Here is a 19,167-nt window from a genome sequence, read left to right as displayed (position 1 = left end):
AGTGGCGATTGGTTTGGGAAATGTCCACGCTTTCCGTTTTTTGCCCATTCTCCAGCAATTGATCCGTGAACCGTATATGTGAATATAATATTTGTATTACAAAATACACACGGATACAGAAACAAAAGCTGTTGTGTAACGTGCGCATAAAACAAAGAGGTACATGTTTAGCTAGACAATGGAGTAGCAACATCTCGACTCCACGAGACGATAACCCGTCAAATATGCCTTTGTCAAGCTCGAAATACATTCAGCTCCAGGCAACAGAACTCAGCTAGCGGGGAAAAAAGAACCGGGGAAGAGCGAGGAGGCTATTTAGTCTCCACGTCTCCCTCAGAGAGTTCTCTCTCTCTCTCTCTCTCTCTCTCTCTCTCTCTCTCTCTCTCTCTCTCTCTCTCTCTCTCTCTCTCTCTCTCTGTCTCGCTCTCTGTCTGTCTCGCTCTCTGTCTCTCTCTCTCTCTCTCTCTCTCTCTCTCTCTCTCTCTCTCTCTCTCGCTCTCTGTCTGTCTCGCTCTCTGTCTCTCGCTCTCTCTCTCTCTCTCTCTCTCTCTCTCTCTCTCTCTCTGTCTCGCTCTCTGTCTGTCTCTCGCTCTCTCTCTCTCTCTCTCTCTCTCTCTCTCTCTCTCTCTCTCTCTCTCTCCCCCTCCATGTCTGCTACTGACAGTTTTCCACTGAAAGGAACAACATCCATCTTGAAGTCAGAGCCCAATATAAAGAAAACCTCAAAGAAAGAAAGAGGAGAAATAACAGGGGGAGCTGTGGAAAGAGGAACGGCTGAATATGTCGGTTGCCGGAACATCAGCGTGCAGTTTAACTTGTTTTGCAGCGTGATCCTGTCTTCTGTGTGTGTGTGTGTGTGTGTGTGTGTGTGTGTGTGTGTGTGTGTGTGTGTGTGTGTGTGTGTGTGTGTGTGTGTGTGTGTGTGTGTGTGTGTGTGTGTGTGTGTGTGTGTGTGTGTGTGTGTGTGTGTGTGTGTGTGTGGGTGGGTGTGTGTGTGTGTGTGTGTGTGTGTGTGTGGGTGTGTGTGTGTGCGTACACACGTTTTCAGTGTGCGTCTGTGCCGCAGTGTTTATTTTGGGTGAAGCATGGCGGGTTGGAGGGGGGGGGGGGGGGGGGGGGGGGGGGTGGTAGGTGAGAGGGAGGTGGGGGAGGGATAGCAGGAGGTGAGGAGGTGGTAGAGAAGAGGGAGGAGGAGGAGGAGGAGGTGGGGAGGCCCATGCTGAGCGGAGGGTGTTTGTAATGTTGGGTGCTCAATAATTTCCACCGAATGAGGGGGCCAACCTTTGAGCGAGGGACCGGGAACTCAGCGTGTGTGCGTGTGTGGGGGGGGTTGTGTGTGTGTGTGCGTGTGTGGGGGGGGGGGGGGGGGGTTGTGTGTGTGTGTGTGTGTGTGTGTGTGTGTTTGTGTGTGTGTGTGTGTGTGTTAACGGTAGCATGGGAGGGGGGCGATGGGGTGTGAGAGCCACAGCAGGGAGGTGGCACCCAGGGAAGGACTGAGTCAGGCAGCAGCAGTGACTGACAGAGTGTTGGATTGGCTATTGGGAAAGAGGTAGGCTGGGTGTGTGTGCGTGCGCGTGTCTCACTGTGTGCGCACATCTGGCGTGCCCGCGTGTATTTGTGACTGTGTGTTTTTGCCGCGCACGTCCGTGACCAAGGAAACACAGGCTGTCACTCGTGTGCACGTGACAGTGGGGACATAAGCCTGAATCTGATCCTTTCTGGGTCTGTATGGAGGTGTGTCTGTCTGTCAGCCTGCCATGTCTGCCTTTCTGTTTGTCTGTCTCTACGCATGAGTGTCTGTCTTCCAGCCTGTCTCACTCTCGGTCTGTCAGCCTGTCTGTCTGCCTGCATGTCTCTGTGCTTGTGTTTGGGCGTGTCAGTCTGGGTGAGATGGCATCTGCATGAGCACTCTATAACGCAGTTATAGGAGCAGTGGCTCGTGGGTAGCGACAGAGCGCAGAGAGGTGTCTCGCTGTACCGGAGTGTGCGTTTGTGTATGTGTGTGTTTGTGCGTATATATGTGTGTATATGCTTGTGTGCGGCGGGAAGAGAGAGGCGGGGCTAGGAGGGTCGGTCGCATGTATGGCTTCATCTGGCTCTCATTAGGACGGCTAACGTGACACTCTGATCTCCAGCACACACTGGCTTTACTGAGCTGGGTCGAGGGCCGGATATGGGGCCCTCGGGCCCCCTGTCAACGCAGCTCCTGTATCAGCCGGTTAGAAAGGCCCCCCTATATTACTTGATCTTAAGAAATGTGTGTGTGTGTGTGTGTCTGGGTTTTTGTGCGTGGGTGTATAAGATGAAGGATAATCTAGGCCGACTAAGGTCGACATGCTCTGCTGCTCCTTGGGGTCTTTGGTCTCTCCCAATGTGTGTTGATGCTGAACGGCCATTTGTGAGATTTTATTGGTGGCTCCTGAAAATCCCAATTATTTACAACGCATCAAGGCACGTTTTTTTTTCCACTAACGACCCTTGTGGAATATTGAGTGGGGTGGGAGGATCAGAAGATACAGGGGGGGAAAAAAGGAGGGAACTTGAAGTTAATCTTCATACAGCTTTCAAAACAATGAACTCCATTCTGGTCGCAAGGGGTAATTTTCCCTTGAATCCGAAGCCCTAATATTTTCATATTCTTCCCCCCCCCCCCCCCCCTGTTGCTGACACTAAAGTAGAATGATTTATAACTGTGATCCACTTCTCTGCAATCCATTGAAAAGCCAATGTCATGCTGATAACCAGTGCTGGGGGTGACGGATGTTAGCTTTGCCGCACGTCGCAGAGACACACACACACACACACACACACACACACACACACACACACACACACACACACACACACACACACACACACACACACACACACACACACACACTCACACACAGGCGAGAGCTCCCTGGCAGCAGAGAACGGGGATACGAAAGCATCGACGTGTCACACATAATTGTGGAAATGGGTAAATGAGACGGTGCTCGAGAGAAGAGAAAGGGGGGATGATTAAAAAAAAAAGCACACTGGGATGATGCGCTCGTACCTTTTTTAATAGCGGCGGACGGGTTTGAAAAGGGGGATGAAAGCGGGGCGCTGTCAAGTGGTTCTCACGCCTCTCTGAGCCCCGTGGCTCCACAGAGCCAACCGGTTCTGTGAGGGCTTTCAACCCCTCCTCAGCCTTCTCTAACTTACAGGGAGAAACACACGCTTAGCACACGGCATCGCAGCCAGACACAGAGGCCGGGCATTGACCTGGCCGATGTTACACAGCCGTGAGGCCGGTTGTATGTATGTACGTTATGTGTACGCATTGTACACCCATACATCCGCCGCTAGCTTATGAATAGAAATGTGTCTGGCAGACGTCTACACACGTATTCAGAGCGGATCCGTTGCATCAGTCGCAGCATCGAGCGCTCCTTGGCCTTTTGAACATGAACCCCAGGGCGGGCGGCGGGCGGGGCGGGGGGGGGCGGTGAGTCCAGCCCCTGGCCTGCCATCTTGCTCTGATTCCCCTGGACACCCCCGGGCCTGGCCGCGTCCTCCCTATCTAGGTGAGCGATCGCAGTCCGCGCCACAAGCCCCCCTGGGATATGGGGGTTCGTCGTCGGCGTGCGAGAATGCCTCTGATCCGTGACCCCCCCCCCCCCCCCCACAGACTATCCCGAGGAAAACAACCGAGGTGTCCTGGCTTTACGCATGCCCCCCCATGCCCCTGGGGAGGGCACCTCGTGTTGAGGGACGTGTTTATTTCTCTGGAAGGGCAGGGGCAGGGGTGGCATGGGGCGGGGGGCGGGGGGACGGGGGGGCAGGTTGGTGTTCAGCATGTGATAGGCCGGCGGGGTTTAGGGACAGGCGGGGGCGGGGGGGGGGGGGGGAGTGGGGGGGGGGGGGGGGTGACTCGGTCGTTGTCACCGGGAAGTTATTGAAACAGAGCTCACCCACAGAGAGCGTTGCAGGGGCGTGGGGCGGCCGCACCTCAGCGGCCCGCGAACAGAGGCGTGCTTTGTGTGCCGCGTGTGTTGCTCATAAAGCGAGGCGGGGCTGTGGCAGCGCCCACAATGCCAGCGTTCATGGTGGTGCTGGGTGCCTGCTGCTGCGCTGCAAGGTGAGTGAGTCACCCACGGAGTGGGGTCCCGGGGACATGCCCCAGCCTCACTGTGTTTGGGTGAGCCGCCGGGAGGGACTCGGAGAATAACACGGCGACTCTTCGGGGCGCTGGGCGACAGGGAACATGGAACATTTTGTGTTTTTGAGTGAGGCGGGGGAAAGTTGGTTCTTTGCAGGCTTGAGGTGGAATAGATGCCCCATTGTGTGTTTTTTTTGTATTTTGACAGAATACTATGAATAAACCCGCTATGTGCCATGTGTTGGCCTCTCGGCAAGAAGGGAGCCTGGCACATTTCACATTATCCGAAGTGAAAAGAAGACATCTAGCTTGAGTGGAGATCTTATCTGAAACAGTTTATGATAACGTCAGAAGTAGGTGGGCCTGGAGCTGCTGGCTCCCTTTTTATTATTTCAAACCGTTCGATTTATTTTCCTTTCACACAAAAGGCTGCTGCTGACAGGTCCGCGATCGGGTGTTTGTGGCGCCCTGGGCTGCTTAACCCCTCACCTCTCTCATCCCCCCTGATTCTCTGGTCACATGTCGAGATCTTCCATTCAATGATCGGGTTAGAGACACAAACATACACCAGCTGTTTTTCAATAAACCTCACTGCTCACTGTATTTCATCACACATGGTTGGCCTTTGCGTTATCCATCGGTCTTGAATGGTCTTGTACAAAGTACAAAGAACCAACCTGTTCTGTGCTCCTTTGAGGGACCAGGGCAGGACTTTTATTTCCAATCGATTTTAGGCCAAGGGCTTTCACCAGGCCAGACACCACTTCAGCAGGCCTCCCTTCTTAAAAACACGCACGCCCACCTTTCCAATGCTTTCCACCCTTTTCTCACAGGTACGTTTTCTCTGCTTAGCGTTCCCCGACAATGTTGCGCTTTGTTCACGGTAAAAGGTCATAATTTTTCATCACTGTCCCCTGCTGCCCCGAGTTCTACAGCCGAGGCACCCGGACAAGTTTGTCATTATTACTCAGGGAAGTGGCCGATTGTAGACGCGACCGTACGAGCCCTGTGCCGAAAGACGTTTGTTTTATGCATGGGGTGTGTATGTGTGTGTGTGTGTGTGTGTGTTTGTGCCTCTTCACCAATGGGTCCATCTCAAAGGGGGTGCACAGGCAGATGGAGATTTAGCAAAGAAGGCTTAAAAAATAAATGATTTCCCCACCACCGCCACCACGCCGAAGTCTGGGTTTGAGAAACGGCTCCATAAAAGAAAGCTGAAAGCATGCTCCCTGGTGACTTTTAAAAAGGCGAAACTCTGGAGGACTCATAAAGCACCCCAGCAGTGGGGTGCAGGGCTGGAGCTCTGGTTCTGCTCCCTGGCATTTAACTGCAGATGAGGGGGTGTGGGGGTGGGCCTGATGGGGGGGAGGGTGGGGGGGGTGTTCTCTCCCCTAAACAGCTCCCTGTATTCAGGGGCCCAACGCTAATGGAGGTGGTAGCGCTGTGCTGTCGTGGCAACCTAAGGTCTGCAACCGACGTTATACAATATGTTCCCTTTCCCCTTTGAGGAGGTGCTGCCGCGCTGTGATTGGCTGATGGGAATGACATGGTGGCACTTGTAGGATGGGGGGGGTTATAAAGGAAATGCGATTAACATCGGGTTGAAAGTGTGGGCAGGTATTTTTCCCAGTAGATGGTATACATAATGTATAAGATAATGTATGTGAGTAAAAAAGTGTTCTCAGCGGTAAAGTGACGCACAACCGCTGCCACATTGCATCCTGTGACCGCACACACTTGCTGCAAGCATAATTGAAAAACAAAACGTGCCGACTGGTTCCTGGCCCCAACTCATTTGTATAATGTCAGAGACAGAGGGAGAGCGAGTGAGATTAAATTGGTTGTCATGGAAATCCACTCATTTCCTCTTGTTCACCGAAAACGATGTCCCCCCTTGCCTAAATGCTCTCCCTGCCTGTCTGTCTGTCTGTCTGTCTGTCTGTCTGTCTGTCTGTCTGTCTGTCTGTCTGTCTGTCTGTCTGTCTGTCTGTCTGTCTGTCTGTCTGTCTGTCTGTCTGTCCGTCTCTCTGGCTGTGGGTAGGAAGAGGAGTGCCCTATTCTTAATATAACGGCACCCTTCTCGTCAGTGTTTCCTGCTGCAGCAAGCGCAGGCTGGCAGGGGAAATAAATGACCAACCCAGTATTTATCATCAGGCCGAGCAGCCTTTAACCATAGGCTGCGGAAGAACGAAACTTTGTTTGGGTTTTCTGCCCACTGTTGCCATGGTAACAAGGTCGAAAAAGCACAGACTTTTATTTCCTTCTCCCTGGTGACTTCTGGGATTTATCTGAACATTTCGATTGACTCAAAGGACTGAGAGAGAGAGTGAGAATGACAGGGAGAGAGGACGCACAAAAGATACGTTATTTCGTAATTTTCTGGCCTAATTGGAAAAAGTTATCAATTCATGATTTTTTCACTTTCACATGCAGAGACTTTTTGGATTTGTACATGTCCTTCATGACATGTGAACTCTTTATCCATTTTGGGTGAAAGTGTCTTAGATAAAAGACTAAATAGGAAGCACTAACAGCTAAACACACTCCACAATGTGGCCTGTGTCATTGGGCTAGGACGGTGGTGTTGTCTTTGTCAAAGAAGTATTCCTCTGGCCCTCCAAACATGTGGGCTGGCTTGGCAAAATGAGGACCTGGTAGAGTCAAGGCTTGTCTTTATACTCTGCTTACATAAAACGTTGTGTAAGCGGCGAGCGACTGACTCATCGTCACGATGTGATGGCAGGACGCAGGGCTGATTGTCTTCAATCGACTACACTTTGTGGTTGAACGTCCCTTTGCTTTGCCTCCGTCCCACTCTCCATATCTCTCTCACTCGGTCTCCTTCTCTGTATTTTTCTCTTTATCCCTGTCTTTATATCATATCCCTGTCTTTAAACCGTCTCCCTTTTTTCTTTCGCACTTTTTTCCATTGGTCTACTTCTCTTTCTCACACTCTCTTTAGCTCTCTTACTTTCACTCACCCTTTGTATCACCCTTTCTGACACTCCCTCCTACCATCAGTCTCCTTGTTCCATCCCTGCTCCATCTCTACCTTTCTTCCTCTCCCTCAATGACTATATGTCCCTCTCGGTCACTCTCTCCCACTCTCTCTTTCCCTCTCTCTTTCTCTTTCCCTCTCTCCTTCCTGCCCGTTTCCTCTCTCTCTCTCTCTCTCTCTCTCTCTCTCTCTCTCTCTCTCTCTCTCTCTCTCTCTCTCTCTCTCTCTCTCTCTCTCTCTCTCTCTCTCTCTCTCGCCGTAGCTTAGCATTTCTCTGCACATGGGTCTGCAGAGGGAGACCTTCAATGCTGGATGGGCAGAGAGAAGGAGAAGGGAAGCAAGGGAGAGAGAGAGAGAGAGAGAGAGAGAGAGGGTGGGGGGGGGGGGGGGGACAGACGGACGGATGTACAAGGGGCTGATTCATCCGACGGTCGGGGAAACACTGAGCGCCTCTTAGTTTCCGGCGTGCACTATAAATACAAGCTCGTTCAGTCATCAAATCAGAGCCATCTGCATTGGCCTCCAACCAGGATCCCAGCGGACGCACAGTCAGTGTAGTGTGAAGGCGGGCGGAGCCATTCAGCCGCGGTCAAAGCCTGCGACCAAGATCTCGCTTTGGTTCATTCTGCCTCAAGGTGGAAACAACCACCTGCCTGCGTGTGCGGTGTGGTCGCACACGTGCAACAACACACTCAAAGCACACACACACACACACACGCACACACTCTCGGCTCTATTCTGTGTGCTGGTGTGTGGATGTGGCTCACCACGGGGGCCCACGCCTCTTTTGTCGCCCGTCATGTCTGAAACAGCCGCCGGTCGCAGAGCGGGACCGCGGTGTGGCGGCTGCGGACTGGGCTGAGTCGTATGAGAGTCATAGCCCGCCGTGTGAGTGTGTGCATGGTAGACTCGTGGTTGGATCAAAGTCTCTGTGTTCCAACCTAGGTGTACGCAGCCTACCTGTGGGCCTCCTGGAGCGAGATGTCAAGATGTGACCTTGTTGATTCATTAAATGGATCTAATGTGAGTAGACATAGGTATGACATGTAGATACAGATGCGGCACCTAGATATTGCAGCATTTCTTTCTCAATCGCATAGTGAAGGCTGTTTTTTGAACACATGGCTGATCCCATTCAGCCGCTAGTGCTGGAAAAGGAAACAATACATTGTTTCGGCAAGAATTGTTTTGCCGCACCGTATCAAAACATTATATTGCCTGCTATCCACAGCTTGGCCTAGCTTGATGGACAAACTAATGAACACCAGGTAGAGGTTTCATGCAGAGAGTAGCTCTATTGTTTCTCATTAAAATATCCTCTTTATCCTTTAGGCGAGAGCAGTAGCGAGCTCAGCCTGAACCTGAACCTCCCCTGGCAGTATTGCCTTGGCATTGCTCCCTTTCTGCCTCTCTCTAGCCCTTTATCCCAAAGCTCAATGAACAGTTCCTAAAAGGCTCAGCTTTAAGCACTATGATGCTTATTGTGATTTCGTTTTTATTCTTTAATGCTGTTGTCTTCAGCGAAGTCCTTGTCTTCCTCTGGTTAGCTTTCAGCCCGAAGGCTCCATTGAATTAGCACTAGCTCGCTCCCTCTTTCTGCCTTCCTTTTTTGGCATCGCCTTCGGCACTGCCCTATCAGTCTGCCGACGTTGGCATCCAGGAAACTTGGGGTTTGTAAAAAACTATATGTTGTGAGATATATTTTCGTCGATAGTTCAGTCAAGGTTTTCTGAATCAACGCTATATTGCTTTGTTGTGTAGTGTTTATCTTTTCGTCTTTGTTCAAAAGTTTACTGAATCACATCAAACAATCCCTCATCTATTGTCATTGGATTTTTTTTTATTTCAATTATATTTTATTAGATTATTTGTTAAAAACTGAATTCCAAATTTTTTATCTCAGGTCTATTTCTGCAATGTGGCTTGTCTAGTAGCTTGGCTAATAGACCAGACCTTTAAAACCAAACAATGACAAAAGCCTCATCTGTAATCTGACAGTTATTCAACACAGATGGGCCACCAACGATTTGCCGCTTGCTCCTCAGAACAGCAGAAGGGTGTATTGAAAACGTAGCCGTCTGTACTCATCTCTCCATTCGAGACGGTTCATCACTAACCAGCGCTCATGACAGGATCGCCTTGGAGCCGAAAATCAGACGCCTCTTCGTGTAATCACAAAGCATGGGCGCGACGATAAAGGCTTTGTTTATTTGTCCATTCGGAGACGAGAGACACTGGCTGTGTTCACACATCCGTGGCAGAATAATTCATTTCCAAGATGGGAGACAAGATGTGAAAGAGAAAATGAACTGTGAGGTTTCAAGTTGTCTGTATACGACAACCTTTGGAGAGGTTGCCCTTGTCAACGCACACCGACACACACCATACACCCGGGGTCTGAGTGCTGAGTGCTGGAAAAATAGTTCATCCTTTTATAGTTACAGAATGTGGATGTGCACTTTGTTTGGTGACGTTATTCATATGAAAAAGCAGACATGTCTTTGGTATTATTCAAGGACATTTGGTCTGCTGGCGTTTCGCCTGATCTACGAGCAGGCTGCACGATGCGTTGCTCTATTTACTTTTTAAGAGAAACCCTTTGTCCCACACGGCCTTATTGGAATTCGGAGGTTCCTCTGATGCAGCAATATCCACCCCTTATTCCCCATGTCCCACATAATGTTACGCAGGGCCTTCAATGTCTTCCAACAAAACATCTATCGCTTGACCTTACACCCCTCTGCCAAAGCACGCAAGTGTCTGTTGCGGAAAAGCCCCACCCCCGTAACATTTTCTCTCTGTTCCGACTTGGCTGTGGCTCCGGAAAACCCAGTCATCGGAATCACTGATCTGGAGCCGGTCCAGTCGCATTTCTGAGCATGACCATGGGGAAATCACTCCACTTCCTCCATGGCTCGAGTTTTTGTCGAGAGGCCTCCCGAGGGCATGGGTTCTCGAGGCAGGTGGCGACATTTGCATATCACTGGAGTGGAGACAACTCAAGCCTGGGAAATCCTGCAGCTCTGTGGTGTCATTGTGCCAAGCGGAGCTCTCAGGGGCTAATGAGTGATGTCTTACTGAGAGAATCCCTTTGAGGTCAGGAGAGCCACGCTCAGGCTGGTCGCAGCTGGCTGGGGCTTGATAACGCCGCCACAGTCGATCCGGAATTAGGTTTCCTTGCTCTCATGCAATGCTGCAATGCAGGGGAAGAAGGATAACAACAGACAAGGTCTGAGGATCCAATCATGAATCCCTTGGTCACCAGAGGCTTTATGATCCCAATGAAGTGTCCGATTATTTGCATACATCTCAGTCTTACCATTGGGTGACTTGTAAAACAAACTCCAGCATTTTGAGACAGGGAAAAATGAATTGGTGTGACACTACGTGGACCCGAAAAGCTTTTAATGATTCTAAAATATCTGTTGTTTTCCCTTTCTATGCATTTTAATATTCAACAATTCTTTCACATACTTGACAAAACATTTTTTTACATTTTTCAGCACTCAGATATTGTTAATGTTATCGTTGTTCACTCTCTTCCATCTCTGCTTCACAGTGTCCTACTTCGGGGACAGCTACTGCAAAATACAAGCCATCCAAGATGTCTCCACCTTCCAGCTGTCCCTGCAGTTTAAGACCAGCCGCCGCAGTGGCCTTCTCCTATTGGCTGCCGGGATGGAGGACTACATGTTCCTGGAGCTCCAGAATGGGAAACTACAGGTGAGACATGTGGACAGTGCAAGGTTAGAAGGCTGTCCTTGACGCAGCTTCTCCAAACAAGGGAAGATGGTAGTTAAATTACAATTACAATACAATTATGATTTCGCCATGGCAGAGCATGGCGCTAAAGGGGTTCAGAGTTTGGTTCCCAGTTCAACCATGCTGGAAAAAAAATAGCATTTTCAGAATCCTTTACTTGTTTCCATATTTTTATTCAAAAGTGTGTGTGAAAGATAATATTTGCTATTTGTCTCAACGCATCATAGTAATTTCCTGTTCTTCATAATGAGAACTTATTCTCTTTCCCCGAATAACTCACTGTGTACCCAAGTATCTATTTCCACAGGTTGATGAACAATAACTGTATTTTTTGGATGTAAAGTTCAACTCTGAGTAAACACACTCACCTAACCTTCACGGGTCAGTGGAGCGGTTATGTTGTTAAATTTCATCCCTGATTATATCATTTGGACACAGAATCCTGGCCTATACCATGCAAACAATCGTTTTATATTGTTATATATTTTATATTATAAGTTGTAGCGTACTCAGTTGACATTGTAAAGCCTGATGACGTAATCAAATTTTCAATGAATATTCTAGGCATCAAATAAGTATAGATGCCATCTATTTCATCCATCAAATAATCTGCATCGAATAAACCAACAAAATAATACATTTATAGACGATAAATTGTATAGTATTTTAAATTGTATTCTGTCACCTTTGTCTCTTCACAGGTGCGCATGGACATGGGCGCGGGAGAGGTTACGCTGTCCTCTTCTCTCGGAGTGCAACTGAACAACCTTCTGGAGCACCACGTCTCCGTCACCCTCCAGGACTCCAAACTCACCATGACCGTCGACAAGCTCTACCCCACGTTCGTCCCGGTGACGGGCGCCGACGAAGAGGAGCTCAACATCGACCTGGGTGTGTGGCTGGGTGGAGCAGGAGATCTGGAGGCCCCGTTCCTTAGCAACGCCATCCCACCGTTCCGAGGCTGCCTGACCGACCTCAAGTTCGAGTCCCACGGGTTTGACATCCTCAGCTCAGAGCATAAAGAGTGCCACGACACCAAAGAGTCCTGCAGCGGGGAGTTTGAGGCCGGCGACGGCGAGGCCACCAGCTTCGTCAGCCCTGATTCGTTCGTATCTTTTCCCACCTGGAGCGGAGCGAGCGGGGCGGGGCGTTCCTTGGAATTCCTGATGAAAACCACGATCGAGGACGCAGTACTCGCTTTTCATCCCGGCCGTGAATCTGATTTCATTGCCATAGGTGTGGTAGGGGGCTTCCTCAAAGGTGTGGTGGACCTTGGGAAAGGCATGCAGGTTCTGGACAACACCCAGGTCAAGCTGGATGACGACCAGTGGCACAGAGTGAGGCTCCAGGTGGACCAGACCTCACTCGTAATTAATGTTGATAGCCAGGCCAGCACCCTCACACTGGACAGCTCACAAAGTTTGGACTTAGTAGGAAATCTATACTTGGGTGGGATCCAAAGGAAGATGAAAGATGTGTTCCAGGAAAGTGGCATCTTGGATCGCATGGAGGTCGAGATCACATCGGAGTCTTTCATTGGCTGCTTCGGAGAAATCAAAGTGAACCAGAAGGACAGGAGTTTGCAGGATGCTTTGGTGACTAAGGATGTGCAGGTGAAATGTGATGGAGAGGACTATGACTACTCAAGCTACTATGACTCAGAGGCGACCACCACCGCAGCCCCTGTTCGGATTCGGTACGACGACGTGGACCCAAACGAACGCCACTGCTATCCCACCGAGGAAATGCCAGAGGCTTTCCGGAATATCACCAAACTCCTTGATGTCACCCCACTGCTGGTGACCGAGGGTGGCGACGCCTTCCTGGACATAAGCAACCTGAGACCCACATTCGATTTAAACGCGGTAGGAATGCGGCAGTCTCAGATCATCTTCACCCTCAAGAGCGATCCCTGGTATGGACTTATGGATATGGATCTCAATACCAAACACACCAAAAAGTTCACCCTGCTTGACGTTGTCAACCAAAAAATTAAGTACCTTCATGATGGGAATGAAAAGTATGGGGATCAAATACTGTTGGAGGTGGCCGCCTACAGTAACGGCTACATACCAGAGTGTCTGAAAACACCACGCGAGTACACACTTCCGGTGGAGGTGGTTCCTGTCAACTCCATCCCACAACTTGGCGGTGGAGACATTCTGGTCACAGAGAGGGGTAGAACACGCCTGAGTTCCGATGTCATTCAAATAGTGGACACTGACTCGCGTTGCGATGAATTGAAGATAACAGTAACCTCAGCACCTTCAAGGAACATTTACCTTGAAAATGACCAACAGCCAGGGAGACCCATTTCAGAGTTTACATGCAGGCAACTGAAAGACGGCCTCGTCTATTTTGTTCACAAAGGGGGCAATGTGGAGGACATTACCCTTGATGTATCTGATGGCCATTCAGTCAGTCAATCCACAACCTTTAAGTTGTCTGTGACTGTACCACATATGACCGTAGTTACCAATACTGGCATTGTATTGTCTCAGGGAAGCAACGCTACCATAGGTGTTCAACAGCTGTCTGTCATTGCTAATCCTCGTGAGGGTGATGTTGTTTATAATGTCACGCAACCTCTGCGGTATGGGGAACTGGTCATAATTACTAGTAACGGCATGCCCAAACAGATCACCTCTTTCTATCAATCAGATTTGGATCAGGGCAGGGTTCGATATGTTAGCACTGACTCAAGTGACCAAGAAAACAATGTTATCGACCATATTCAGTTTGACATCCACCTGGGGCAGGTTTCCAAGTGGAACAACACTCTTATCGTCAAGATCCTTCCCGCTCCAGTAAAGATTTCTCGCCTGGACCCAGTGGAGGTTGAAGCAGAAAAGGAGTGGTTAGTCTCTCGTTCAGATCTTCAGGCACTGGTCAACGGGCAAATGGCTGACCAACATATGGTCAAATATGTTCTCCTGAAGCCACCAACACTGGGCAGTCTTCGGTTCCGTGGCAGCGAGCTCTCTGAAGGCGACACCTTTACAGGTCAGGATATCCAGAACGACGACCTCAGTTACATGCACAGGGTCCACAGTGCCGTGGAGAGTGTGGATCAGTTCCTGTTCAGAGTGTCCGTCGGGGACCAGCAGTCTCCCATCTACACCATGCCAATTACCATCCTTGCCGACCACAGCGCTGATTCAACTGCCCCTCATCTCACCAATGAAAATTTGGCTGTGTTGCAGGGCGGGGAGGACATTCTGAGCAAGAAATACCTCTGGGTTCAGTCGCAAAGCTCTGTCGATTTTGTGTACCGGGTCACACAAGACCCAAAGCATGGGAGACTTATCAGGGAGTCCCCGCCCGGGCAGCCTAGGTTTGATGGGGGAATACGAGTCTTCAGCAACGAGGACCTCGAGCTGGACCGACTCATTTACAAGCACGACGGCTCCAAGACAGACAGTGATGAGTTCCATTTCACAGCCAGTGACGAGACCAACGAACAGACTGACGCCCAGTCGTCCATGACTGGCGTCTTTAGGATAACCGTTCAATCAAAGAACCAGCATGTGCCCGTGCGGGTCGTCGACAAGACCTTCAACGTGGTCAGGAACGGTCAGCGCTTGCTGACCACAGACGTCCTTCAGTTCAGGGACGACGACGCCAACTTCAATGACACCCAGATCGTCTACGCTCACGAGGGAATCCTGTCGGGGCAGCTGGTTTCGGCGTCCAACCCCTCCCAGCCCCTCTTTCGCTTCACCCAAGCCGACCTGAGAGACAAGCACATTCTCTTCGTGCACAACGGAGCCGACCGCGATCACTTCCAGCTGCAGGTGTCCGACGGGCTCCACCAGACGACCACGCGGATGGAGCTGCAAGCCGGCGATCCCTACCTGCGTGTGGAGAACAACACCATGGTGGTGATGGACCACGGCAGCACCAAGACCATCGACACTACGCTGCTGAGCGCAGACTCCAACCTGGACGTCCGAGACGACGGCGAGATCGCCTTCGAGGTGACGTCTTCGCCCGGCGACGGCAGGATCATCGTGAGCGGCATCGAGGCGTCGAGGTTCACCCAGGAGGACCTGAGGAAGGGAGTCATGTCGTATGAGCACAACTACGAGAGCTTGAGGTCCAAGGACTCCTTCGGGTTCACTGTTCGAAGCAAAGGTTATTCACAAGAAGGCACATTCAGGATAAAGATATTCAAACAAGGGTATCTCTCTCAACCGGATGTGGTCACCAACGAGGTCCTCATCGCGTACGAGGGGGAACACACCGTGGTCGACCAGGATCATCTAAAGGTACTGTTTGTTTGCTCTATAATTATGCTTTAAACTGCATAATAAAACTGTACATCATAATTACTCTTTTAATGAGCCTACCTACACTGTACGATGTGCATATGCTTTCGTTTAGCGAGGCACTATTTATAAACTCATTACTGCCTGACTGAATACAATGTTATTTCTAACTTCTGCTTTTCTGCTCTGCTTGTGGAACATGACTCACACGACTCAAACACTGTTTCATGAGATTGTACTATTGTTTTGTGATATAATATAATATTTGTTTTGCAACTCTCTCAGATTCCCATTGCAACCACATGCAACCGCCACATGTTATACTGAACATACTGCTTTTAATCTTGTTTATGTACTCAATTGCACTCTATTAAGTGTTGAAAACTGAGCGAAAAGTATACCCTCAGGGCGTTTCTGGACCCCCCTTTAATTTATAAGATACAGTCTGCTTGCACTCCATCTTAAAAGTAAATTATCTGACCTTAATGTGTTTATGTAGACTTTGACGATAATGAGAAAGAAAACATTCAACAAACTGTTTGGAAGACAACGTGGAAAACCCCCATTTTACTACAGAGTAATTTAGCACTATACCCTTTTATCCAAAGCAACAGCAGATTTATCTAAGGGCCAGGTCATTTATGAGCAGATTCCAATCACGCCTTATGCTCTAGGACAATGTACAATCTGATACGAACCCAGAATCGCTATTCTACTATTAGACCATGGTCCACAAATCTTCTTACTGCCTCTGCACCAACCCTTTATCATGAACCCTTCTGAGCTACGTGAATACCCATTGTGAAAAACCTTTGCTTGTGCATCTTTCAGGTGGAGCAACCAGACATCCTGCCCTCAGAGATGGTGTTCACCGTCAAGGGGCTCCCCCGGCTGGGTCACGTTGTCATGTTGGTGAACAACTCGGACAGGGCCGACACCATGGTGCTCGACTACTTCCACACGTTCACCCAGGACGACATCGACGAGGGCCGAATCCTCTACGTGTCCGCCTCACAGCAGGTCGGTCGATCATCCCAGCTTCTCCGTCCACCGCATACCTCCCTGTCATGAAGGAGTAGCAAGACACATCCGATGATACCATTTAATCATTTAGTAGAACCATTTGTAGGGGTAAGGCAGCCTATTGCTGAAGGATGCCTACAGGTTCTGTGACATACATCAAACCCAGTGCCCTTTTCGTGGGAATCGAACGTCCATACACCCACTAGCCTGCACGTCCTCCTACTAATCCCAGATGAGAAATGTGGTAAATGCGTTTCAATTCCAGCACACGTAGACCCAGAAGTGCATGATTAAAGCAGTCTCAAACGTCCAGGATGTGGTTCATGCCTTATGCTCTCTGCTCTCGCTAACGGTTCTCCCAACATCCGGTCCGGGGCCTTTCCAGGGCAGTGACGTCTTCCGGGTGGACGTGAGCAACGGCTTCACCAGCGTGGAGAACCTGGAGGTGACGGTGAACATCGTGCCACGCTTCATCCCCCTCCACGGGAACAACTTCACGGTGAAGGAGGGGCTGGGCGTGTCCATCAACACGGAGATACTCAACATCTCCCACCCCTTCTACGAAGACGCCAACATCGACTTTGAGGTGGTGGAGCCGCCGCGGCACGGCGACCTCCGCTACCTGGACAGGACCGTGCATGAGCTGACCTACTTCACCTGGGAGGAGGTGAGCAGGGGACGGGAGAGGAGAAGTTGGAGCTTAACTACTTCACCTGGGAGGAGTTGAGCCTGAGGGGAGAGGAGAGGGAGGAGCATAACTACTTTACCTGGGAGGAGATGGGCAGGGAGGGGGGAGGAGAGGGAGGAGCATAACTACTTCACCTGGGAGGCGGTGAGCAGGGGGGGGGGGGAGGGAGGAGCATAACTACTTGACCTGGGCGGAGGTCAGCAGGGGAGAGGGAGGAGCTTAATTGCCTCACCTGGGAGGATGTGAGCAGGGGAGGGAGGAGCTTCACTGCTTCACCTGGAACGAGATGAGGAGGGAAGGGACGAGGTGGAGGTGAGGGTGGAGGGGAAGGAGGTGCTCAACTTCTTCACCTGGGAAAATGACAAAAGGGGAAGAAGGGAGGAGAGTGAGGGGGGTAGGAGGGAAAGGGAGGAGAAAATAAAGTTTGGGGGGGAAGGGAGGCACGAAAAGACGATGATTGCCTGAAGATCCGATACACTAGGGAAATAGTGGTGGGATCTGCGGTCTCACTCAGCATTATAAATGATAATAACCAATGCAACTTTAACAAAAGATATAACAGAGCAACTTCAATTCAATATAAAGGTTCAGGGTTTCTTTCTGGTATTGGCTTGTGGTTTTGGGTCTTCATGAACGAGCAAAAAACTCAAAAAGAACTCACTATTTTCTCCTAGGATGTGACTCAACACTTCCCACTAGCCCACTAACTACACAGTTTGCCATGGCTACATACTGCATCACAACTACACCATAACTACCCTTTCCTGCTTTCTAATTTCCCCAGTGCGCCTTCTTACCTTCTTTGATCACAAAGTCTCTTCAAGAGAGTGGTCAGCACCGCAGAATACTCTTAACTTGATGTTACATATTTTCCACTGTACTGTCTCTCTCATGGTTTGTACGTGTAGTTCCAGACAGAACTTGAGAGAGGGAGAGTGAATGAGAGAGAGAGAGAGAGAGAGAGAGTAGAGAGAGAGAGAGTAGAGAGAGAGAGAGAGTAGAGAGAGAGAAAGGGAATCCTAAGATTGCCACACGATGATCTTGTCTTCCACCATGTGGTTTTGGGGTAGCCGGTATATATATACAGTATACAGGGCATAATTACTAGTGGAAAGACATGTATTTGTAATGTTTTAAAGAGGGATGGTGAGTCATGCGCCGTGTAGCTCCTGCATGTAGCGCTGTTCTCCTTTGTTCTATTTGCTGCTGCATTGTGGAAAAAGTGACAGGACCCTGGAACCCCCGGGTGCCAAAGGAAAGGGGCCCGATGTGCTTCCATAACAGGAGGCCCCTCTCCCCACACTGAGTACTGCCAGACCGTCTCTCTGTATCTATGTCTCTCTGTCTCTATTACTTTCTCTCTCTATGACTCTCCCGGTGCCTCTCTCTTTCCCTCTCTCTCTTCCTTTCTGTGCTCTGTCTACTCTCGCTGTCTCTCTCTCTTTCTCTTAGGCTACGTTTACACGATGACGGTCTGAACAGAAGACGCAAAAGTGGCGTCGCGTCTTCACTTTTTATTCCGCGTTTAGACGAGCGTTTTCGGGAGGAAATCTGCGTGCATACGGTGACGCAAAAGTGTGTGGATTTCGATAGGGCATGCATGCCAGGGGGCTAGGTGGTGCTGTGATACACTATCACACAACACCGCCATGTCTGAGCGCATGCGTATAATCTTCCTTCTTCTCTTATCCGTGCCGCAAAAAACAAAAAGATCCTTCTCTGTTCAGTAATACTATCTGTACATATCCTGTACATTTCATGGAAAGACTACTGTACGCTTGTTAGAGCTGCCAGAGCAGCTTGAAGGTCCGACTCATGGAAATAATCTGACATGTTTGTTTATTTCCTTGTACTGGCACATGTATGTGACGTAAACACGTACGCGACGTGAGCAGATCTGAGCAGTGTTTTGCGTCTTGGCAGTGTAGACGGAAACGATACGGCGGAGCGTATTCAACTTTTCCACTCTGGAGGGTGGTTTCAGATTTATGCGTTTTCATGGCCCGAAAACGCCGTCCCCGTCTAAACGAAAGGCACTTCCGATAAAATATTTTGTCGTTTTTACCCGCAAGCGTCCTCGTGTAAACGGGGCCTTACTCTCTCTTTCTGTACTCTCTATCTCTCTACTGTCTCTCTTTCTCTCCCTCTCTCTCTCTCTCTCTCTCTCTCTCTCTCTCTCTCTCTCTCTCTCTCTCTCTCTCTGCTCGTTCTCTCTGCTTTATCCGTCTACTACACTCACTATGTCCTCTATCTACTCTTCCTCTGTCTTCTCTGACTACTTTCATTGCGTCTCTACTCCTTC

The 19,167-nt window shown here is 49.8% G+C and overlaps 3 protein-coding genes across 3 annotated transcripts in view; all 3 read left to right on the top strand.

The window, feature by feature from the left end:
• Positions 1 to 19,167, top strand: part of sin3aa (SIN3 transcription regulator family member Aa) — a 533,056-nt gene that overhangs the window by 403,756 nt on the left and 110,133 nt on the right. The window lies entirely within an intron of this gene.
• Positions 1 to 19,167, top strand: part of ptpn9a (protein tyrosine phosphatase non-receptor type 9a) — a 282,448-nt gene that overhangs the window by 182,008 nt on the left and 81,273 nt on the right. The window lies entirely within an intron of this gene.
• The window catches only part of cspg4 (chondroitin sulfate proteoglycan 4), a 68,945-nt gene that overhangs the window by 27,665 nt on the left and 22,113 nt on the right, over positions 1 to 19,167 (top strand). The window contains exons 2-5 of the mRNA XM_060060282.1: positions 10,684 to 10,847; positions 11,588 to 15,154; positions 15,986 to 16,174; positions 16,563 to 16,844. Coding sequence (XP_059916265.1) covers positions 10,684 to 10,847; positions 11,588 to 15,154; positions 15,986 to 16,174; positions 16,563 to 16,844 — 4,202 coding nt within the window. The remainder of the gene's footprint in view (positions 1 to 10,683; positions 10,848 to 11,587; positions 15,155 to 15,985; positions 16,175 to 16,562; positions 16,845 to 19,167) is intronic.

The sequence above is a fragment of the Gadus macrocephalus genome, chromosome 9 (genome assembly GCF_031168955.1).
Source record: "Gadus macrocephalus chromosome 9, ASM3116895v1".
In the NCBI taxonomy this organism is placed as follows: Eukaryota; Metazoa; Chordata; class Actinopteri; order Gadiformes; family Gadidae; genus Gadus; species Gadus macrocephalus.
This window is presented reverse-complemented; position numbering and strand designations above follow the sequence as displayed.